At 51.7% G+C, this 18,417-nt stretch overlaps 8 protein-coding genes across 8 annotated transcripts; 4 read left to right on the forward strand and 4 right to left on the reverse strand.

Moving 5' to 3' along the window:
* Nucleotides 1-1,657: 1,657 nt before the first annotated feature.
* GUITHDRAFT_151376 (hypothetical protein) lies at nucleotides 1,658-2,343 on the reverse strand. The gene has a single exon (XM_005836993.1). It carries the CDS (start codon nucleotides 2,064-2,066, stop codon nucleotides 1,824-1,826), a length of 243 nt encoding a protein of 80 aa, XP_005837050.1. The 5' UTR covers nucleotides 2,067-2,343; the 3' UTR covers nucleotides 1,658-1,823.
* Nucleotides 2,344-3,117: 774 nt separating this feature from the next.
* On the forward strand, nucleotides 3,118-3,315 carry GUITHDRAFT_151378 (hypothetical protein; the record flags this gene model as incomplete). The annotated part of the gene is made up of 1 exon (XM_005836994.1): nucleotides 3,118-3,315. A coding segment is annotated over one exon (187 nt), but the record flags the coding sequence as incomplete, so codon positions are not given.
* A 176-nt stretch (nucleotides 3,316-3,491) lies between these two features.
* On the reverse strand, nucleotides 3,492-4,952 carry GUITHDRAFT_135736 (hypothetical protein; the record flags this gene model as incomplete). The annotated part of the gene is made up of 5 exons (XM_005836995.1): nucleotides 3,492-3,542; nucleotides 3,585-3,658; nucleotides 3,682-3,778; nucleotides 3,844-3,901; nucleotides 4,048-4,952. The coding sequence occupies 5 exons, from the start codon at nucleotides 4,950-4,952 to the stop codon at nucleotides 3,492-3,494; spliced, it is 1,185 nt and encodes a 394-aa protein (XP_005837052.1).
* A 691-nt stretch (nucleotides 4,953-5,643) lies between these two features.
* On the forward strand, nucleotides 5,644-6,585 carry GUITHDRAFT_162030 (hypothetical protein; the record flags this gene model as incomplete). Its single annotated transcript, XM_005836996.1, has 5 exons — nucleotides 5,644-5,814; nucleotides 5,876-5,932; nucleotides 5,984-6,155; nucleotides 6,205-6,334; nucleotides 6,392-6,585. The coding sequence occupies 5 exons, from the start codon at nucleotides 5,644-5,646 to the stop codon at nucleotides 6,504-6,506; spliced, it is 645 nt and encodes a 214-aa protein (XP_005837053.1). The 3' UTR covers nucleotides 6,507-6,585.
* Nucleotides 6,586-8,058: 1,473 nt separating this feature from the next.
* GUITHDRAFT_104469 (hypothetical protein) lies at nucleotides 8,059-13,636 on the forward strand (the record flags this gene model as incomplete). The annotated part of the gene is made up of 20 exons (XM_005836997.1): nucleotides 8,059-8,664; nucleotides 8,782-9,225; nucleotides 9,277-9,471; nucleotides 9,518-9,606; nucleotides 9,654-9,756; nucleotides 9,954-10,091; nucleotides 10,176-10,213; nucleotides 10,258-10,369; nucleotides 10,616-10,684; nucleotides 10,820-10,912; nucleotides 10,959-11,059; nucleotides 11,106-11,404; nucleotides 11,730-11,790; nucleotides 11,967-12,295; nucleotides 12,554-12,738; nucleotides 12,844-12,932; nucleotides 13,029-13,126; nucleotides 13,171-13,213; nucleotides 13,285-13,379; nucleotides 13,554-13,636. The coding sequence occupies 20 exons, from the start codon at nucleotides 8,059-8,061 to the stop codon at nucleotides 13,634-13,636; spliced, it is 3,270 nt and encodes a 1,089-aa protein (XP_005837054.1).
* Nucleotides 13,637-13,712: 76 nt separating this feature from the next.
* Nucleotides 13,713-14,253, reverse strand: GUITHDRAFT_104470 (hypothetical protein; the record flags this gene model as incomplete). Its single annotated transcript, XM_005836998.1, has 4 exons — nucleotides 13,713-13,859; nucleotides 13,902-13,985; nucleotides 14,030-14,107; nucleotides 14,161-14,253. The coding sequence occupies 4 exons, from the start codon at nucleotides 14,251-14,253 to the stop codon at nucleotides 13,713-13,715; spliced, it is 402 nt and encodes a 133-aa protein (XP_005837055.1).
* A 591-nt stretch (nucleotides 14,254-14,844) lies between these two features.
* On the forward strand, nucleotides 14,845-15,920 carry GUITHDRAFT_104471 (hypothetical protein; the record flags this gene model as incomplete). The annotated part of the gene is made up of 2 exons (XM_005836999.1): nucleotides 14,845-15,285; nucleotides 15,330-15,920. 2 exons carry the CDS (start codon nucleotides 14,845-14,847, stop codon nucleotides 15,918-15,920), a joined length of 1,032 nt encoding a protein of 343 aa, XP_005837056.1.
* A 704-nt stretch (nucleotides 15,921-16,624) lies between these two features.
* Nucleotides 16,625-17,916, reverse strand: GUITHDRAFT_135739 (hypothetical protein; the record flags this gene model as incomplete). Its single annotated transcript, XM_005837000.1, has 3 exons — nucleotides 16,625-16,636; nucleotides 16,683-16,765; nucleotides 16,893-17,916. The coding sequence occupies 3 exons, from the start codon at nucleotides 17,914-17,916 to the stop codon at nucleotides 16,625-16,627; spliced, it is 1,119 nt and encodes a 372-aa protein (XP_005837057.1).
* Between the last annotated feature and the right edge of the window lie 501 nt (nucleotides 17,917-18,417).

The following is an 18,417-nucleotide window of genomic DNA, read 5'->3' on the forward strand; positions in this document are numbered from 1 at the left end:
AACTTAGAAGAGATATATTCAGCATTCATCAACTAGAGCTATAACCATAAGCCAACGAGCAGTAACGAGATGGGCATGAAACATTGATTTGAAATAGATAAGTTTCTTGTACGCGATCAACATGATTTTGCAAGCGGAAGGAGAGATAACGAATGCATTCTTTACAGCCACTTATGATATTACTGCCGATGAGATCATGGCCATGATTATGTTGTTGTTGTGTTGATGATGATTATGATAATGACGAAAGTGAGTTATTAGTGATTGAATTATTCAATAAGTAATCAAAGCGTTCGAGATGTTTGATGACGATAGAGATGGTCACGTTGAAGGTGATAATGATCGTAGATGATATTGATAATTATGCAAAGAATAGTAGTCCAGTTGATAACCACTATAACGCTGGCATCATCGGAAAGGAAGCATACAGACGTAAAGTGACAATCAAACATGATGATATCAGTGATGATGAAGACTTTCTACATGGGGAGTGTGAAAACCAATAGGTATAGTCGATTACACATTTCTGGTGAGTCCAATGATTTCTTTCCTCTGCTCGGGGAATAACTTCTCCTCCTCCTCCTACCTGCCGCTTTTTCCCTGCCGTCGGCCATCGTCCGTTCCCCTGCAGTGGATGGCCCGCCTCCTTAATATCTCACATATCCGCCCACCTACCCTCTCTATTCCTGCAACTCCACCCCACCCTTCTCATCTAAAACCACCTGAAGTTAAGACCTCTACCCCTCCCTTCGAGTCAAAATACCCCCTTATGACACAGGGCCCTCCCCTTCAAATTCATACCCCACCCATCTTTTTTTCATTCACCCCTACCTGCTCCTATTCAATAGTACCTACCACTACCCTCACCCTTCCCTTCATCTCTTATCGAGGGTGGTGAAAGTTGGGGAGGTCGTCGAATGGCTAATCTGAGTCCGCCTCAGTAGTACATTTCAAATCCGAGTCAGTCGAGTGGTCCGATCACCGGGTGCCACTCCGAGTCACTCGGCTGAGCCTCCGGACTCGTGGCCCCGGCGAACCCGGCAGTTGCACCGGCCCGGGCTGCAGTGCGGGGGGCGGCCGTGACCCTTTGCTCAATAAGCTTCCGAGGAAACTTGATGGGGCCGGGCCCGCCGGGCGGTCAGCGTGGCCGCGCCCGCGGCACCCCCGGGCGCAGCCTGTCGGAGCCAGCGGCCCCGGCGGCCCCTCGGACCGGCGCCGGGACCGTCTCCCGGAGCCTCGGAGGCTCCCGGAGTCCGACTGCCGTGCCGCCAGCCTGCCTGTCAGGGACTCGGCCGCCCGGCCCGCCGGCCGGGCGTCTGACCCACCGGCGGCCCGGGGGGGACCTGCGCGCAGTGAGTTCTCTCATTCTCATACATAGCAGTAAGTAGTATCGTCCGTGACGTGCCGCTGCAGTGCGGCGGGGCCCGGCGGCCTGGCCGCGGCGGCCATCATGATCCGGCCCAGCCGGGCGGACTGAGTGACTAAGTTCAAGCCTCGGTTGTGCCGTGGCCGTGCGGGGGCCACCAGTTGAACGCGTTCAGTAATGATGTCGACAATCATGCGGCTGTGACTTAGCTTGGTGCCAATCTGGACATTGTAGGCATTCTGCTGCTCAAATGAATGCGATTGAGTGTTACAGAGGCTTCGAGGAAAAGTTACGTTGACAAAAAGTCTGATTAAGAGAAGTAAAGTATGAAATTGGCTCCAAGACTTTCAAGATCATGTTTCTAAATCGTTCAAATTGAATTTTCAATACTGCAATCAACATTCAATATCCGCTGTAACATCCTCCCTGGTCGAAAATATTTCTGTACAAGGTCCCCTCATGCGCTTTTCTTATTCCAGCAGGCATATTTCTCATCGACACTGCCGCTGAAGCATTTCAACGCACCAGAGTAAGAGGAAGAGTCAACTGGGCTCATCCATGTGCCTTTGAGCAATCGCATCGCATCATGGCGTTCCCCGGTAGAAACTCCATCTACCATCGATGTTAGTAAACCATCAAACGAGTGCTGGTGGACGATGCTTGGCACACTAATTTGCCGCACAAAATCCTCCGAACCCATCTTCTACCTCTCATTTGTTCCCAAAACCGCATCACAAAACTCACCTACGACGCCCGCCTCTGACGACCAGTAAATGGACGATGGAAGCATCGTCATCCTGAGGCCTTCGAACATCCTGGTCGAGCAAGCCTGCTCTTTTTCTCTTGTTCACAGCAGGATTAGTACCTCGCGCTAGCTGTTGCAGGGTGACGATGAGTCACGTCTGGACTGCTTCTTTCCTCCTTGCTCCCGCTCTCACTTGTCTTCAGTTACACCCACGCCATGTCCTCCCCTCAGCGCAAATAGCAACCAAAACTGCAGTTCTTGAGCCCGCCTCACGAATTTATCACCTACCCCACTAGTTCCGGTTGCACTTGCTGCAAACCATGGGTGCATGATATTCTTTCTATGAAATCCAGTTCCCCTCAGGATGCGTATTAGCAAATAAATAAAGGCATCAAATACTTCACATGAATATTGACTACCCCTCGTAGAAGGTACAATCAGCGGTTGGGGTGGGGGTATCATGAAGAGGTACAGAAAGTGGCTCTTCGACATGGGATGTCTCTTCGGGTGCCTAGGGCTAATACCACCCCTCCTTCCTAGAGGAAGTACCCCCCACCCACCCCCCAATTTAAAGCTCTGCGTCCTAACCTTTCACACATCCTGCAGGTATGGCATGCGATGCTCACGTGGACGGTGTTTGATGGAAGGCGCCCGTTCGCCTTGCCTCTTCTTCGATGAGCTTCTGATAACATCACTCTTCCAACCGAACTGATTGTTGTTACACTCGTCCTGAAGCTTTGTTTTTTTCTGTTTGTTGATGGTTGTCTGCGGTTTGTACTGTAGATTTTCATCCGAGACACGTGTTATGCAAGAATGATTCATCCTCGTCTCTACTGTCTCAAAGAGACGTATCCGATCTAATTTTGCAGCTCCTTATTGTGTTCTGTATTGTGACTTCAGATGCTTGTGCCACCTTCCTATTGCTGCCCCTATGATTGATGACTCATCATGGATTTTTTCCTCCATTGCAAGCCCTCACTTCAATTGTCTCTAATTTATGTTACAGAATGCGCACCATCCTCTACGGAAAGAAGGCCGCCAACCTTTACACCCAGGCTTTTGTCCAGAACACCCAGGCCCGTGCTCTCTACCAGGAGTCCGAGGACACCTACTACCGTGCCAACGATGCCGCCTCCTACGATGACTGGCGCCGCGCCCGCCACCAGTGGGACTACTTCTACAACCGCCATTAAACAGGAGGTTGTTTAGTAGGCTTTTTCTCTGTAGAAGGTTGTTGCAAGAATGGACAGGATCGTGAGTTTCAATATATGAGCAAAAATTGATGTCAAGAAAATGTTATCCTGTTTGGGGTTCTGTAGTTCGCATCTATTTTTCCGAAGCTATCATCGCTGTCAGTGGACCAAAGACAATCTGTTTCGCTCACGTGTTCATTCTCTTGAGCTTGACTTTCACCTTGCGGAAGCTCCTCCCCTGATAGTTCAGTTAGACATAGTGAGGCTTGCAAGCACGCACCGAATGTTCATTTAAGCGTCGTGAGCCCATGTCCGCCGCCAGCATGTTGGGTCCAGACGTAACGGGCTGTCTGTCTGTTAGCAGTGCAGAGAACTACCTTCCATGTACCTGATGCTTGCGATGAACGAAAGTATTCGAGGGCGAGGGTTGATATGGCTCTCTGCCGCGGTATAGAGGTGCCCCCGGTCTGCTTGCTGCAGGCGAATTTCCTATGACAAGTTAGCCCATCACAAGTGATACCTGACGCTTGAAAGCTTACCTGACCCTCTCCATGGCGAGTGCTGTGCTTCAGAACCCCGTTCCCCAGTACCATTCTCCTGTCCAATCTATCAGATATACCAAGATGTCAAACTTCAAGTCTTCTTGCAGGGAACCTGGACTAGATTCTTCTTTTCTGTTTGACTGGCTGTGTCCTGGCTGTGAAAATTTTCAGCGGCATGAAAAATGAGACAACGAGACATACTTTGCAGGGGCGAGGGGTTGCACGAGGTCATCTTGTGTCGTTGCCGGATTCTTCTTGCTGCTAGATTTGTTTTGCTTTGGTGCTTTTGCTGCGATCTTGATGCTGCGCGATCCAGCCATGCCTTTCATACCACCCTCCTTTCCTGGCATTTCCAGATTATCAGCATTCTTTTCCCCAGCGGTTGTAACTTGAGGGCATGCAGCATCCTCATCAATACGATGAGGATTTTCCTTGACTACCAATTTCTCCTTTTTTTCCTCCTTGATTTTCTTTTCTTCCTTTTCCTTGTTGGCTTTCTTTTTGCCAGAAGCTGCAACTTCAAGATTTGCAGCCTCGTTTTTGATCGAGGGCTTTCCTGAGTCATTCATTTTTTCCTCTTTGTCTTTCTGCTTCTTCTGCTTTTTCTCCGCTTTAACAGAAGGAGTTTCGCCGAGACCACTCTTTGTCGTGATCTTGTGATCCGATGTTTTGGAATGCTTCTTCTTAGTGGGTCGCCCCTCCGAAGAAATCGTTTGAGGTTTCTCATTTTCAGGGATTGCTTCATGGTCTATGACATCATTGTTTCCTGCATTGCGACGTTTTTTAACTGATTTTTTCTCAATGCGGGAACCTAAGAATGATGGATCTTGGGGGTCTTGCTCAGATGCATTCTTTTTCTTCCCTCCACGCAGTCTGTTGAGCAAGAATACATCATTGTTGACATAATTTCTTCTTGTAATCATCTCATCCTTAGCTATCTGATTCAGAAAGGGGCTGAGGGGACGATTGGTACCTAAGGCCAATGCTGGGACGCATCTCGAAACGGATCTGCGTGACTCCCTTGAATGCACGCATCCATCGATAACAAGAGACAAGAGGAGGATCGTGATAGATTTCTTGAGGAGACTTGCTTGGTGGGACGCCATGGTCCTCCGTCTCCTTCTCCTCCTGTTCCTCAACCCTCCTCGTGCTGTGCGGAACCCATCATGGCGTGTTACCGGTCGGAACCTAGCGGGTTTCGTTAATTTAATTCCATTTAGCTCTCTTTATTTCGAACAAGTACATGAGCTGAATTATTATTTGAACTCGAAAATCGAGCTGCGATTGATTTTTTAAAAAAAGGATGAGCTCTTTGAGTTTGTCTTCCCGCGCAAATGGCCCGCTCTCTGTTCAGAGTTGTTCTAGTGCGAGGGAGGTTGAGGGGAAGGGAGGTGGTGGAGGAGGGAGACAGGAAGAGGCAGAGTAGCAACTCGGGAGAGGTAGGACAGGTGTGGAGGTATGGTGAGGGAGGGAGAGGTACAACAGTCAGCACGAGCGAAGCGGATGCGAATACAGAGAGGGAAGAGAATCCTCTGATAGGAGTGGGATGTACACAAGAGAAACGAAAAGGTGATACTGCAATTGGATCAAAACAAAGATGTTGGCTCTTGGGCTAATGCGAGAAACAGGCGAAGAACAATATTTGTTGTAATAGAACCCTAAATCCTGTGAACAAAGATGCCCGACGTCGCAGAGTATATTTGGAGGGACTTACTCTTGCGCTTCAGGTGAAACAGGTTTACAAAAGAAATCAAATTGGTATTAGTCTGGTTGTTCTCCCTTGGTAAACTCGGCACTATGGCTGCACCTTCAGAAACGAAGGAGTTGTATGGAATCAAACAAAATGGAGAGATGTGCTTTTCTGCAAAAGAATTAGAATTCCTTGCCGAAGATGAAATGATAGAAATTATTCCACGTTTTTCGTTTCAAGAAATAGGACTCTTGTCTGGAAGCATTGGACCTTTTCAGGTGATTCGATGGTTGACTTGCCAACTTCCTTGGCTCTCCTGATTGTCCTGTGTGTTGTCAGCCGATGGTTCCTGTCCAAGTACCCTTGTGGCTGGCATTGAAGTTGCATGAAAGACAGGTCAGAACACCTCAACTGGAGCTGTGACAAAGTTGAGCAGTTGTTTTCTAGATGTGCAAAGTACAGCTGCCGGCTTGGCTTCATCATGATGAATTAGTAGAGAGGAAACGGGAAGAAGAAGCCGAGAAAGAGAACAAGTACCTTACGCCCATTGAGTTCCACTATCAGGAGATTGCGACAATTTTGTTTCGTAGAGCTCCCGATAGCTTCGCGGGACAGGAAGGTGAACGAAGATTGCTTATTGATTTTCACTTGACATGATATTGGGACAGGAAATTCCCGCATTCAAGTGAAAGACATCGAAGAGCTCAGAGACTCAAAGATTCACACATCTTTGCGGGATCTTGAACAATATACCCCTGCGGTAAAGATTGCCAACGTCAGCGCCATGGAAATCAATAAGTGAGGAAACAAAAAAAATTGACTTCCACCATTGTAACTGCATGCATTTGGGTGTAGGATCAGACCTTTCCTCGTGCAAGCTTTGAACAGGTTTCGAACTCTCAAAGAAGCTGAAGACCAATTTGGAGAAAGCTCTCAAACGGTTATCGATTCACAGGACGGAGGCTTGTAAGTCAAGTGGCTACTCTGCATTTCAGGACGATTTTCGATGCTTCGGTCTTGTGTATCATGTTTTATTTAATTTGAAGATTCCCTTCTACCCACTCTATCAATCTAGTTTTTCTTGTTCTCGAAGAAGAAAAGAAGTACAATTTTGCAGAGCATGGTAGGTTCTGTGAAGCGAGCAGCTGTAGGGCATCGATGACTAGGCAGGTTCGAAGCTCCAGCGGCAGCTCCGTAACTTGGTCGAGAACAGGAGGATTGGTGACAATTCCAAAGCGAATGATGAACCATGCAGCCACCGTGTCCTTGCTGTCATTCACCAGCCCCACTTGCTCTTTCATGGCATGACATGCGGCGGCGTCAGAATCGAACAAGCAAGCGTACGAGAGATTTTCAGGGACCGGACGGAAAATCTCCTTTTGACCCCTCGGGCCCACCAGCAGTCCAGCCATGCACTGCGTGAGTGAACCATTCACATTCCAAGAGAGAGGATGACCCATGTTGTCTAGCATGGATTGAAGTAACCCTTGCATGACGCTCGCTTGTACGGTGATGGTCTGGGAGGCTTGACTTGCTCGCTGCGGTTCTCTGTATCCAGAATTTGATGCCAGGAGTTTGTAGAGAGCGATCGATCTCGACAAGTTGAGTTCGTCGTCATCTGAAATCGAAAGTCCTCCCTCAGTACAAAAATCTTCATCCGGGCTGAGGAGGTAATCATCTCGAATGTCAACATCTCCAGTTTGTTCTTCCACATTGCCCGGATCCTGATGCTGTTCCTGAGTCTGCTCCTGTGCCTGTGCCTGCTTCGTTTCTCTTCTCTTCATATCTTCAGCATCCGAAGGAATTGAAGTCCTCTCCTCCTTGTTTGATTTCAACGTTCCTTCTTCAAATCCAACCTGTTGTTGACATTCTTGTTCGCAACTCTGTTTGTTCAACTCATTGCTTGACAACTCATTGCTTGACAACTCTGATGTCTTCGTTGACTCCCTCTGAGCTGCTTTCCTGCAACGAGGTGTTCAGCACACACGGGAATAACAGAGCAGAAACCGGCAAGAGATTCTCAAAATTACCTTGAAGAGGTCAAGCTCGGGTAAACATGCTCCGATCGTTCAACACCAACATTTCCAATCCCCGTCACGCAGGGATCTCCATTGATTCCATCTCTTCGTCTCGCTGTGCTGCTGGTCGAGACGTCTTTCGCTCTCTCGCTGAAGTCAGGATGGTCCCGCTTGCACGGATGTTTCGGGTCACCAGAGCGAACTAGAAATGTCATGATGCCTGTCTCATGAAACGCTCTCAAGCATTCGTCCGTGCTCGTGCCCTCCATGAATATCGGCCATGATTCAACATTCCTCCTCCTAGCATCTTCCCACCTTCTTCTCCCGACCATCTCTTCCTCCCGCCACATCTCTTCTTCTCTGTTGGCAAAATCTTCTCCTTCTCTCCTCCTCCTCTCGAAGTGCTGCCTCCACCATACCCCCCTCCATCCCTGCAGCCTCCCTGCCATTGCGAAGAGGGATCAGGTCCGCCTCAGACAAACAGAAAGTGTCGGGAAACTTGCTATGGTGCGGGGGACTGCTCTGCTGATAGCCACAGCGATGTCGCTGCTGCTGGCGCTAGAGGGGAGGGAGGAGGGAGGGAGGGAGCGAGCGATGAGATCGGAAGAGAAATGTCCCCAGCAGGCGTTGAAACGAGTCGGATGGGCGGGAGGGAGGCCGAGTGACGAGCATCTTGCGAAAGCAGCCCTGCAGCTCAGCGACGCCGGGCAACGAGATCGAGCGATGGGATGCATCAAGGTCGCTCTCAACGACCACCCGAGGTCGCAGTGGGGACATGCTGCGCTCGGACTAATGCTCGAGGGAAAGGAGGCAGATGCCTCGCTTGCCGAGGCAAGAAAGTTCGGAAGATCCCTTGTGAAGAGCAGGACGTGGGAGGTTTTAGGTCCCTTTCCTGCAGGGAAGATGGAGCTAGATGGCGACCCCGTCACGTCTCCTATCTATGGAGGAGTTGAGAATGCCAGGAAGTCGGATCGCAAGCGATTCGCGTCAGAGTACGCGGAAGGCGGATTCGTCAGGTGGCAGACCAGGACAGTTGAGCCAGAGGCAGGGATGATGGAGCTATCCTTCCCAGAGGTCAACTGGAACAAACTTGTCCAGCTCACCAACTCTGTGAGTCTTTCATCCTCGTTGCTCTTACCCTTCACCTCGTGGTGTTTCCTATTCTCCTCTTCCTCTCCCGACGTCCTCTCCAGCCTCGCTCTCTACCTGCTCATGTTCTGACTGCAGATGCCGATATTGGAGTGGCAAGCTTGGGTTGCCGTCGACTTTCTCCTCCTCGAGGACATCAAGGTTCGCATCTCGTGCATGGGTGTGCACTCCTTCTCTGTGGACAAGGTGGGCACCCCGTGGTATGCGGGCGACATCTACAGGAGTGGGACCTTGTGGACGGTGCTGGAGCTGAGGAGGGGGCGACACACTGTGTACATGAAGGTGAAGGCCAAGATCTCGACGCACGTGCAGGTTCAGATCCTGACGGTCGACGGGGACAAGAAGTTCGAGGTCTTCAGCCCTAAGTGGATGCCCGATGTGATCGACGGGAAATTCTTCGGCGTCGGCTATGGAGCGATTCAAATTCTCAACTTAGATTCCAAATCGTTCCTTTCAGACATTCAAATCTCAGTCGCAAAGTCGTCTTCCTCGCTGTTCAGCACTGGAAAACCGACTGTTGCGGTCGTTGAGGTACCATAACCTTCTCTTGACCGTCGTTGATCCTTGCGACAGCATACATCCTTGCCAGCGATCAAAAGCGTCGCGCCCAGTCAAACTCTTGCTCTCCAGTTCGCGATGGAAGTCGTGGACGGAGGACAAGGCGGGCAGCGGTGCCCCTCCTCGTTCCGCGTTGAGATCAGGGCAAGGGTGGAAAGCAAGGAGTTCACAGTGACATCGGAGACTATCAGCGTTCGATGCCGGGAGAAGGTGGAGGAAGGAAAAATGGTTGAGGGCGAGTGAGACTTGCAAGCAGGAGAATCAGAGTTTCATCATGTCGTTTGTGGATCACGATGGCTCCGTCCAACACGCTGCAGTGGTTCCTCCTCTCAAGAGCTGCGAGCTGTAAACGACTGCGAGCTGTCAGAGGTTTTTGTTCATTGCTCATGCAGAGGGAGAGCTGGGGGAAGAGCGGACGGGAAGTGCCCTGTCGTCTTGTCCATGCACGGCACAGGCGTGAAAGCCAACGACCAGGCGGATGCCTACAAGTTGGAGGTGTACTCTCCTGCTGGGTTCTAAGAGCTGTGGAGGAGCAGGACGGGTGAAGGGAGAGGAGGAGATCGAAGAGGGGAGGGGTAATAGAGGAAGGGGAGGGGTAGAGAAAGGGTAGTGGAGAGGGGGAAGGAGGTATGGTGTTGATGTGTTGGGGTACTAAGGAGACCAAGCTGGTACTGAGCAACTGAGACGAGCAGGTCAAGAAAGACGTCTGGGAGTTCGGTGTGCGAGGAGCATGGGTTCTCGCGCCCACGAGGCATGGGGCGCACAACTGGGAGAGCAGCGGCATGCTGTCCTCGCTCTCGGCGTTGGATGCCTTGGCGAAAATCACAGAGGTTGTAAGGAGGAGGAGGAGGAGGAGGAGGAGGAGGAGGAGGAGGAGGAGGAGGAGGAGGAGGAGGAGGCTGAATTCAAAACAGGCTGGATGGAATAAGTTTCTCCCAGCAGACCCATCTAGGTGAAAAATCAGCTGGAGGTTGTGGACCGCAAACTTGTTTGTAGGATCATCTTCGCGGGTCACTCGATGGGGGGTCATGGCGCATGGCATATCTCCACTCACTTCCCCGACAAGGCTCTTGCTGTCGTCACTGCCGCCGGATGGATGAGGAAGGAGGTGGGAGGGTAGGGAAAGAGAGGAGGAAGGAAGGGGAGGAAGAGGAGGAGGGGAAGAGAGGAGCACAGGAGGAAGAGAAGGGAAGAGAAGAGAAGTGGGGGAGAGGAGAAGGGTAGGAATGGGAGGAGGAGAGGGGAGGAGGGGCAGGTAAGGAAGGATGGGAAGGATGGGAAGGATGGGAAGGATTGGATACTAGATCAGGAGAGGCAAGAAAAGGGGAGTGTCTGAATATGTTTGACTTGTCAGTATTATGGGGATTCCAATGTACTCTTCGAACATGATATCTGCACATCATACGTCGATGCGCAGCTCAAGGTATTTCATTTCTCAATTCATCTCTTGATGAACAGCAGAGGTCAAGCAGCATGATTGTCGTCTTCTTTCATTTGTTCGTACTGCGTGAATTCTCACTTTCTTTCTTCTCTCCCACCATGTCTTGTTCCCCTGCAGGCGATCTTTGAATCCTCAGTCGTCGAATCCTACGTCGATCTGCTTGCTCCGAACCTTAAGGGCATCCCGATCCTCGCTAGGATTGGGCAGGAGGTGTAGAGGAGAGGCAAGGGGAGGAGGAGAACTCAAGTGCGGTCAGGACCGAGCAGTTCCTCCATGGCAGCAGAGGAGGATGATGAGAATCTTAGAAGAAGGAGGGGCGACTGTGGTGTGGGAGGAAATTCCTGGGAAGGAGCACTGGTGGAAGGAGGAGACGCGGGTCGGCGCTCCCTGATCCCTCCTGCAGGTGGTGGGACACGGAGAAGCAGAGCGATGGGGGATGCATCAACGACGACAACATGCGCGCGTTCTTTGCAGCAGTCCTGCACAACACATCCCTCCCTGTCGTTGACTACTCTATGAGCGGGACAAAGTCGAAGAGCAGGAAGAAGAAGCTCAAGGTGCCGAGCTCTGGATTCCTGGACGAGGAGAGCGAGTTTGTGGCTTCCCTTCCTCCTGCCCCTCATGTCTGTGAAGTTTCGCTCGTTCATGGTTTGACCCCATTACAGGAATTTGACTTGATCGTCATGAACCCGGCGAGTCAAGGTGACTCTCTTACCCTCCTCCTCTTTCTGATGCGTCAAGAGGTGCCCGCGGAGGCTTGAGGGTGTTGCAGGTGAGGATGGAAGTAGAACTGACTGAAGGAGGAGATGAGGAAGAGGAGGGGAGGTTTAGATGTATGCTGTGTTGCTGTTGTAGCAGAAGAAGCAGGGCAGGGCAGGGCAGGGCAGGGCAGGGCAGGGCAGAGCAGAGCAGAGCAGAGCAGAGCAGAGCAGAGCAGGAGCAGGAGCAGGAGCAGGAGCAGGAGCAGGAGCGAAGGGATAATATTGAAGTGTGTTGTACTTTCAGCTTCATCGTCCTTTCGCTCAAGGGAGAATATCTGTTAAACTTGCTAACGACACTTGGATCTTGAAGACAAGAAACATTCGTCGGTAAATCATTGATTAGAACGATGATGATCGTTTTTTGTTATTGTTATTATTGTTGTTACTGTAGTTGTTCATGCATATGTGTTGTTGTTTATGGTGCTGGTGGCATTGATGGTGATAGAAATGATGTTCAAGACATTGATAGGATGATGAAGGTATTTCTGACTCGTTGCAAACAGGTTTGCCTTCGAGAAAAGTGCTGCAACCCCTCACCGCCTTCACTTCTTTCAACGAGATGTTCTTGTCGACGGCATCTTATTCTCAGCTTCTGATCCGCATGAGTCAGTCGAGGCGCTAGTCAGCTCCTCCCAGCACCTCTGCTCCGACCCCTTGTCAAACAGCAAGTGGAGGAGGTGCCGGGAAGATGAGATGTTGTCAAAACCTGCTGCACAGCTGTTTCCAGCTGAGAAGGGGCCGGATACTTATGGACCAGCTCGACTTGTGGCGGAGTCTCCTTTCTTTTTTGTTGTTGGTGGGCAGAAGGAGGAATGCGAGGCGAGCAAGGGAGGTCAGGAGATGAAATGTTTGTTTGTTTGTTTGTTTGTTTGTTTGTTTGTTTGTTTGTTTGTTTGTTTGTTTGCTTGCTTGCTCTTTATGCTGCTGTAGTCCTTTGCACTCTCGAATAACGATTTTGTGTCGTTGCATCAATTTTTGTAGTTTCTTCTACCTCTATGGATCTCGTTCCAACAGAATCACCTCTGTTATTTCTGATTGTCATGATATGAGCTGGTCCTTATCATCTCGACGTTGATGACTCTGACAGCAGCTGACGGCAACTGTTCTCGTCAACCTTCGCTGTCACATCTCATGCTGAGCGGTGCCGTCTACCTCGCCAACCTTCATCACTCTGCTGCCGACGCGAACCCGCAGATCCTGCTAGACGAGCAAGTCACAGACAGCATGAGAGCAGGCGCAAACCTCATCCTCTTCGGCTCCCCCAAGGACAACAAGGTCGTCCGTCACTACCAGCAGCAGGTTTCTTCCTGCTCCCTCCCGTCCTCCTCCTTTCCTCTGCTCCTCTCCTCTTCCCTCGCCTCCTCATCCTCTTGTTTCCAGGGCCTCCTTCCTGTTCGCTTTGGTCCCATGGCAGCAGCAGCAAATCTTCCGGAGGTTCCTGACGGCGCCTTCGCCATCGGCAAGTGCATGTAAGCCGCATCAGCTCTTGCTCCTGCGCCTGCTCCTGCTCCTGCTCCTGCTCCTGCTCCTGCCTATGTTCCTGCTCCTCATATTCTTCTCCTCAGCTTTCAAGGCCCGTCGGTCGGGGTCATCTTCACGTTTCCTCTTCGCAAGGGCCTGTCTGTCGGCGATGCTCGGGCAGGAGCGCTAGGGCTCGTGATAGGTGAAGCACGTGCTGTCCTCCAGTGACTGATGGCGGGGCTGCAGTGGGAGCAGACGAGGATGGTCTGAGGGATGTGCTGTCCTTAGGGTGAGCTGAAGCCCTTCCTCCTTCCTCTCCTCCTTGCCTCCCTCTGCTCTCCTCTGATCATCTTTGAGCAGGCAGCCGACAATCCCCCCCATGGTTCGTCCCCCCTACGCCAACATGCAGCCAGACTTCGTTGTGACTGGCCCAGAGCTCACGTGGAAAGGAATAGGTCGTTTCCTTGCGCTTGCCCTACCCTCCTATAGCCTCCCTTGTACTCCTTGTGCTGCTCATCTGCCTTGAGGCCATATCCCTTCATTCGTCTTCTTCTGCTCGCGACGTTCATCCTCTCTTCACCTTCTCTCTCCCTCCCTCGCTCCCTCCCTCGCTCTCTGACTTGCTGCAGGTGGTGTCCTTGCAAGCGGCTACTGGGGAAACAGCTGGGAGTTTCTTCCCGAGAGCTCATACAGCATAGATCCTTGCGCGTGAGAGAGTGATAGCAAGCGACAAGACAACACTAGAGAGGAATGGAGACTCTTTCAGCTGCTGCTCCCGGTCTAATCTTTCACTCTTGAACCGATCTCGTACTCTCTCCCTCAAGCCCTTGCTCCCCATACCTCCCCATCCCCCGCATAATCAGCTCCTTCAGCGCAGCATCCCGGTACACCTTGTTTCCTGCTCCTGATGCAAGAGCATGTACAATCATCATGTCCTGCCCACGTGTCAGCTGAGCACGCGTTGTCGTCAGAGTGACCTGCATCGCCAGCGGGTCTTTCCTATGAGCAAGCGCATTCACAAGTATCTCGGCGACAGCCGCCACCTGCTTAATTCCTTCCTCCTGCTACGCCGTCAGTCACACTGCCATGCATCCTTCTGAACCACCTGCGAGTCTTTCCCCGCCGCGCCGTCGCCATCCTCCCGCACGCGCTTGGATGGGGAGCGGAAGGAATCGCGGAGTACCTGGCATGTCGTGAGGAGGGAGAGAGGGGGAAAGAGCATGATCGTCGCTTCACCTTCATCAGGTTTCGCTTCCCCGCCTCGTCCTGCACCGGTATGAACTTGATCAGCCGCATGACCGCCCTCACGGCGCTACGCATCTCCGACATTCCGCCTGCTCGGTTGACGATAGTGAGGGGTGGTTGGTAAAAGAGAAAAGGAGGGTAGGGGTGGTGAAAATAACAAGACAACTGGCAACAAACAAAGGGGAGAAGAGAGGGAAGGAGAAGTACAAGAAGAGAGGGGAGGAGAAGTACAAGAAGAGAGGGAAGGAGAAGTACAAGAAGAGAGGGAAGGAGAAATACAAGAAGAGAGGGAAGGAGAAGTACAAGAAGAGAGGGAAGGAGAAGTACAAGAAGAGAGGGAAGGAGAAGTACAAGAAGAGAGGGAAGGAGAAGTACAAGAAGAGAGGGAAGGAGAAGTACAAGAAGAGAGGGAAGAAGAAGTACAAGAAGAGAGGGAAGAAGAAGTACAAGAAGAGAGGGAAGGAGAAGTACAAGAAGAGAGGGAAGGAGAAGTACAAGAAGAGAGGGAAGGAGAAGTACAAGGAAATAAAGGTCGGCACGCAGACAAAAAAGAAGTCAAGAAGAGGGTGGAGCTGAACAAGAATCACAAACAACAAGACCGAAAGAACAAGATCAGGGACAGAGGAAGGTTTGAGGGACCCATCAGTTCTCCTCTACTTCCTTCCTCTACATCTCATGTCAGGAAAGGTTGTTGTCCTTGACTTCTTGACCAATGGAGCTGGTCTGGATCTAGCAGCTGCCGTCCTCCTTGTCGACGCCTTCATTCAGTCTGGCAGGACAACGTCCTCGAGCATATTCGCAACAACCGACCAGGAGCTCAAGGAGATAGTGAGCAAACCTGCTCAGCGCAAGAAGATTCTTGCTGCCATCAGGAAGGGTCCTCAGATCCTCAAGGCCAAGGAGGAGCCCAACAAAAAGCGAGCAGCTGCCTCTGAGCCCGATGCCAAGATAGCTCGTCCCTCCCTGCTGCCTGTACAGGCCCTTCATGGCGTCGTTCGCGTGAATCGCTCGCCCGTCATGATCCTGTGGGGAGCTGTAGTAGCCAACGTGGTGAACGAGCTGGAGTGGGAGGAGAGCTTGTCTCTCAGCAGCGTCGTAGCGAGCCTCAACGCTAAGGTGCTGCGTCAGTCTTGATCGAGAGCGCTCTGACCCTGAGGCAGGCCAAGGCTGCGAGGATATGGGGAGAAGGCAAGAGGGAGGAGGGCAAAAGCGTGGAGGAGGGACCAGTCCAAGAGGTCCGTCTGCTGGGAAGGAGCGTGACTGCTTGCTCGACGTTCATGGGGCTACGAGGCTGTCTGGACGGGCAGCCGGTGCATCCGAAATCACCAGCGGACAGGTTGAAGCAAGCCTTTCCTGGACAGCAGCTGGACATTGTGTTCAGTGCGATGGCGCTGTTGGCAGAGGACCGCAAGGAAGAGATCCTGAGCGACAGTCACCGCGCGTATAGCCTCTACGAGCAGTTCCGGCCCTCCATCGCCGACGGAGCAGCTGGCTGGGGAGCAGCCGGGGACTTGAACGTGAACCTCATTCTCCAGCTTCGCAAGGTCACAGCTGGAGAGGGAGGGGAGGTGGTGGTGAATGCCGGGGCGCTGGGGAAGGAGCATCTGCTGGACGAACTGCAGGCAGCGGCTGAAGGGGTCGAGATGGAGAAGCTGGAGGTGAGATACGGCAAGCAGGTCAACGAGTTAGTAGAGGAGCTGCAGCTAGAGGGGCTGGTGTACGAGAAGGAGGGGAGGATCTTTTGTTTGTAAAGAGGGATGGGAGTGAGGTTCTTAACTCACTGAAAGTGAAGTCTGATCGCCTGATCCTGTGCTCGCATACTTTCGCTCATCACATCTTCTATTACCGTACTGGGAAATGGGTCAGAAAAAGGGTCACGGGGATATGATACAAACCAAAAGGTCTACAGCTCTAAACCGAGCAAGATGTCCTTCAGCTTTGGCTTCTCATCCTTCTTCCTTCCGAGCTTGAAGGGCATCGGCCTGCCGTCTGTCTCAGTCGCCGACGTTCCATGGAGAAACTCACTTCTTGAAGTGCGGGTTCACAAAGTCGTCGAGGAAACCGAAAGAAGTATCCTCAGGGAACCCCCACACGCTGAGATGATGATTTTGTCTCGCCAGCTCTGCCAGCCCTACCCAGTCCGTCAGCAAGCAGCACAGCAGGTTCAAACCTCCTCCTACTCAAGAACTCGGGGAGTTTCATTCCCATTCTCTTGTTGAAGTGATAGGCGTCCTCTGCTTCAACGTGTTCCTTCTTAACAGGCACGAAATTTGACCTGCGACAACATATGTATCATGCTTCTTGCCGCCTGCTCATGACATCGACATGTAGTCGGGACCCAAGAGATTGGAGTTGTCGCTCTCCAGAGATTCTGCTGCTTCCTGAAGAAAGAGCGTCAAGATTGTCATTTTGTTTCAATTCCTTCAAACTTACATCCTTCGTGTAAGGAACATCTTCAAGTCTTGGTCTGCATCAACGTCACACGGCGGATCTTGCGAACCACCCTGGAACACCTTTGACCGGCATTGAGATCGGTAGACATGCCTTTTCTCCATCGATCCATTTGCCTTTGGAAGGTTTTGTCTGATCGGCGCCCCTGCAAAGAGTCCTTTTCCAAATGGAAGCAAACATTCTGACCGTCATCGGTGCGGTAGGTAAAATCGTATTCTGAGAGCAGAAGCAAAAACGCATCAGGGCTGGTAGCAACAGACACACAGGCTCACTTATCTGCGGCTCCTCTTCCTTCTCTTCGACTTCGGACTTGCTCAAGTCACTGATTTCATTGGAAATCTCGTCAGGTTCGAGAGCACGGCGATGAGGGCCCGGGATGTACTCCAGGCTCAAGCTATCCTCCTTTAACTCCTCGCTTGTGTCCTCAGCTATTTCATCCTTCAACTTCGGTTGCTTTGAAATCACTGACTGTATGATGCCTGCGATTCGCCGCTGTAAGGGAGTCATGCTAGTTGATTTCCAGTCCCCTCGCTCAATCGCCTGCATCACGACAGGGATTTCATTCTCAGCCAAAGGAGCTTGATCTTTCAGCTCCATCTGGAGTTTTTCAATGATGGACTTCATCAAATCAAACTTTGATCTGAAGTTTGCTTCCTTCAACTTCAACTTCTGTTTTGCCAACGCCTTCACCTTTCGTTTCTTCATCTTGTCTTCTTTCTTTTTTTGTTTTTTCTTGTGCCTCTTCTCCCTTCTCAACTCAGCCTTGGTCTTCTTGTCTTGGCGTGTTTTCTTTGGTTTCGAATCTTCGAACCGAATGTGCTTCCCCCTCGTCGGGGCCTCTGTCGTCTTTATGTTGTGCCTCGCGACATACTCGCCAGGTTTGAAACCCTTGGCCCGCAGTCCCTCCATTCGCTTCATTATTCGTTTTTCCGGTGTGTTGGTGAGTACGGGCTCCAGGAGCTGCCTCACATCGTCCATGTACGCATCATAGTCCATCAAGTCTTCGGGCTCGGCGATCACCGGCCTTTCGAGCTTTGGTTGTTGCTTCATCTGTGTAACCTGATGTTTCTTGCGAATAACTTTCTGCATCTTCTTGGCTCTGTCTGACTTCACTCGCTTCTCGTGGGGTCGCATCCTCTTCAAGGACGTCACCTTCTCCCCGCCACGCAGTCTGATACACATGCTGCGGTGACTCGCTGCAAGGTTCCAACAGGGAGAGACCGAGACAGCACACCAGGTCAGGAGGACGGTGAGCCTCCCAAGGTTTTTGAGGGAGCATGAGCCAACACTCAGCATGGCTGAGAGGAACGACGTCTGCTATCCCTGGTCGTCTGCTATCCCTGGTCCCGAACAAGAGGTTTCATCGATCAAATGTCCCTAGCAAACATATCTCTCAGTCTCATTGCCGCCTCCTCCCCCAACAACCTCACGCCCTAGTTTCCCCTTCACTTCATCGAGCTATTCTCTCTTCTCGCCAGCTCCCCCAACCACACCCCCCAATCGTTTGTTAACTCTCTCGCTCTCTCGCTCTCTCCCTTTCCCCCGCCCCTATCTCTTGCTCACTCTCTTGCCCTGCCCGTCCCTCCGTCCCTCCGTCCCTCCGTCCCTCCGTCCGTCCCTCCGTCCCTCCGTCCGTCCCTCCGTCCCTCCGTCCGTCCCTCCGTCCCTCCCTCCGTCCCTCCCTCCCTCCCTCCCTCCCTCCGTCACTCCGTCCCTCCCTCCTTGCCCTGTCTCTCCCTCCCTCCCTCCCTCCCTCCCTCCCTCCCTCCCTCCCTCCCTTCCCTTCCCTCCCTACTC

Source organism: Guillardia theta (assembly GCF_000315625.1).
Source record: "Guillardia theta CCMP2712 unplaced genomic scaffold GUITHscaffold_16, whole genome shotgun sequence".
Taxonomy (NCBI): Eukaryota; class Cryptophyceae; order Pyrenomonadales; family Geminigeraceae; genus Guillardia; species Guillardia theta.

Bases quoted from the DNA above. Each gene is read 5' to 3' on its own strand.
- GUITHDRAFT_151376 (XM_005836993.1), bottom strand. From the start codon at position 2,066: ATGGGTTCGGAGGATTTTGTGCGGCAAATTAGTGTGCCAAGCATCGTC.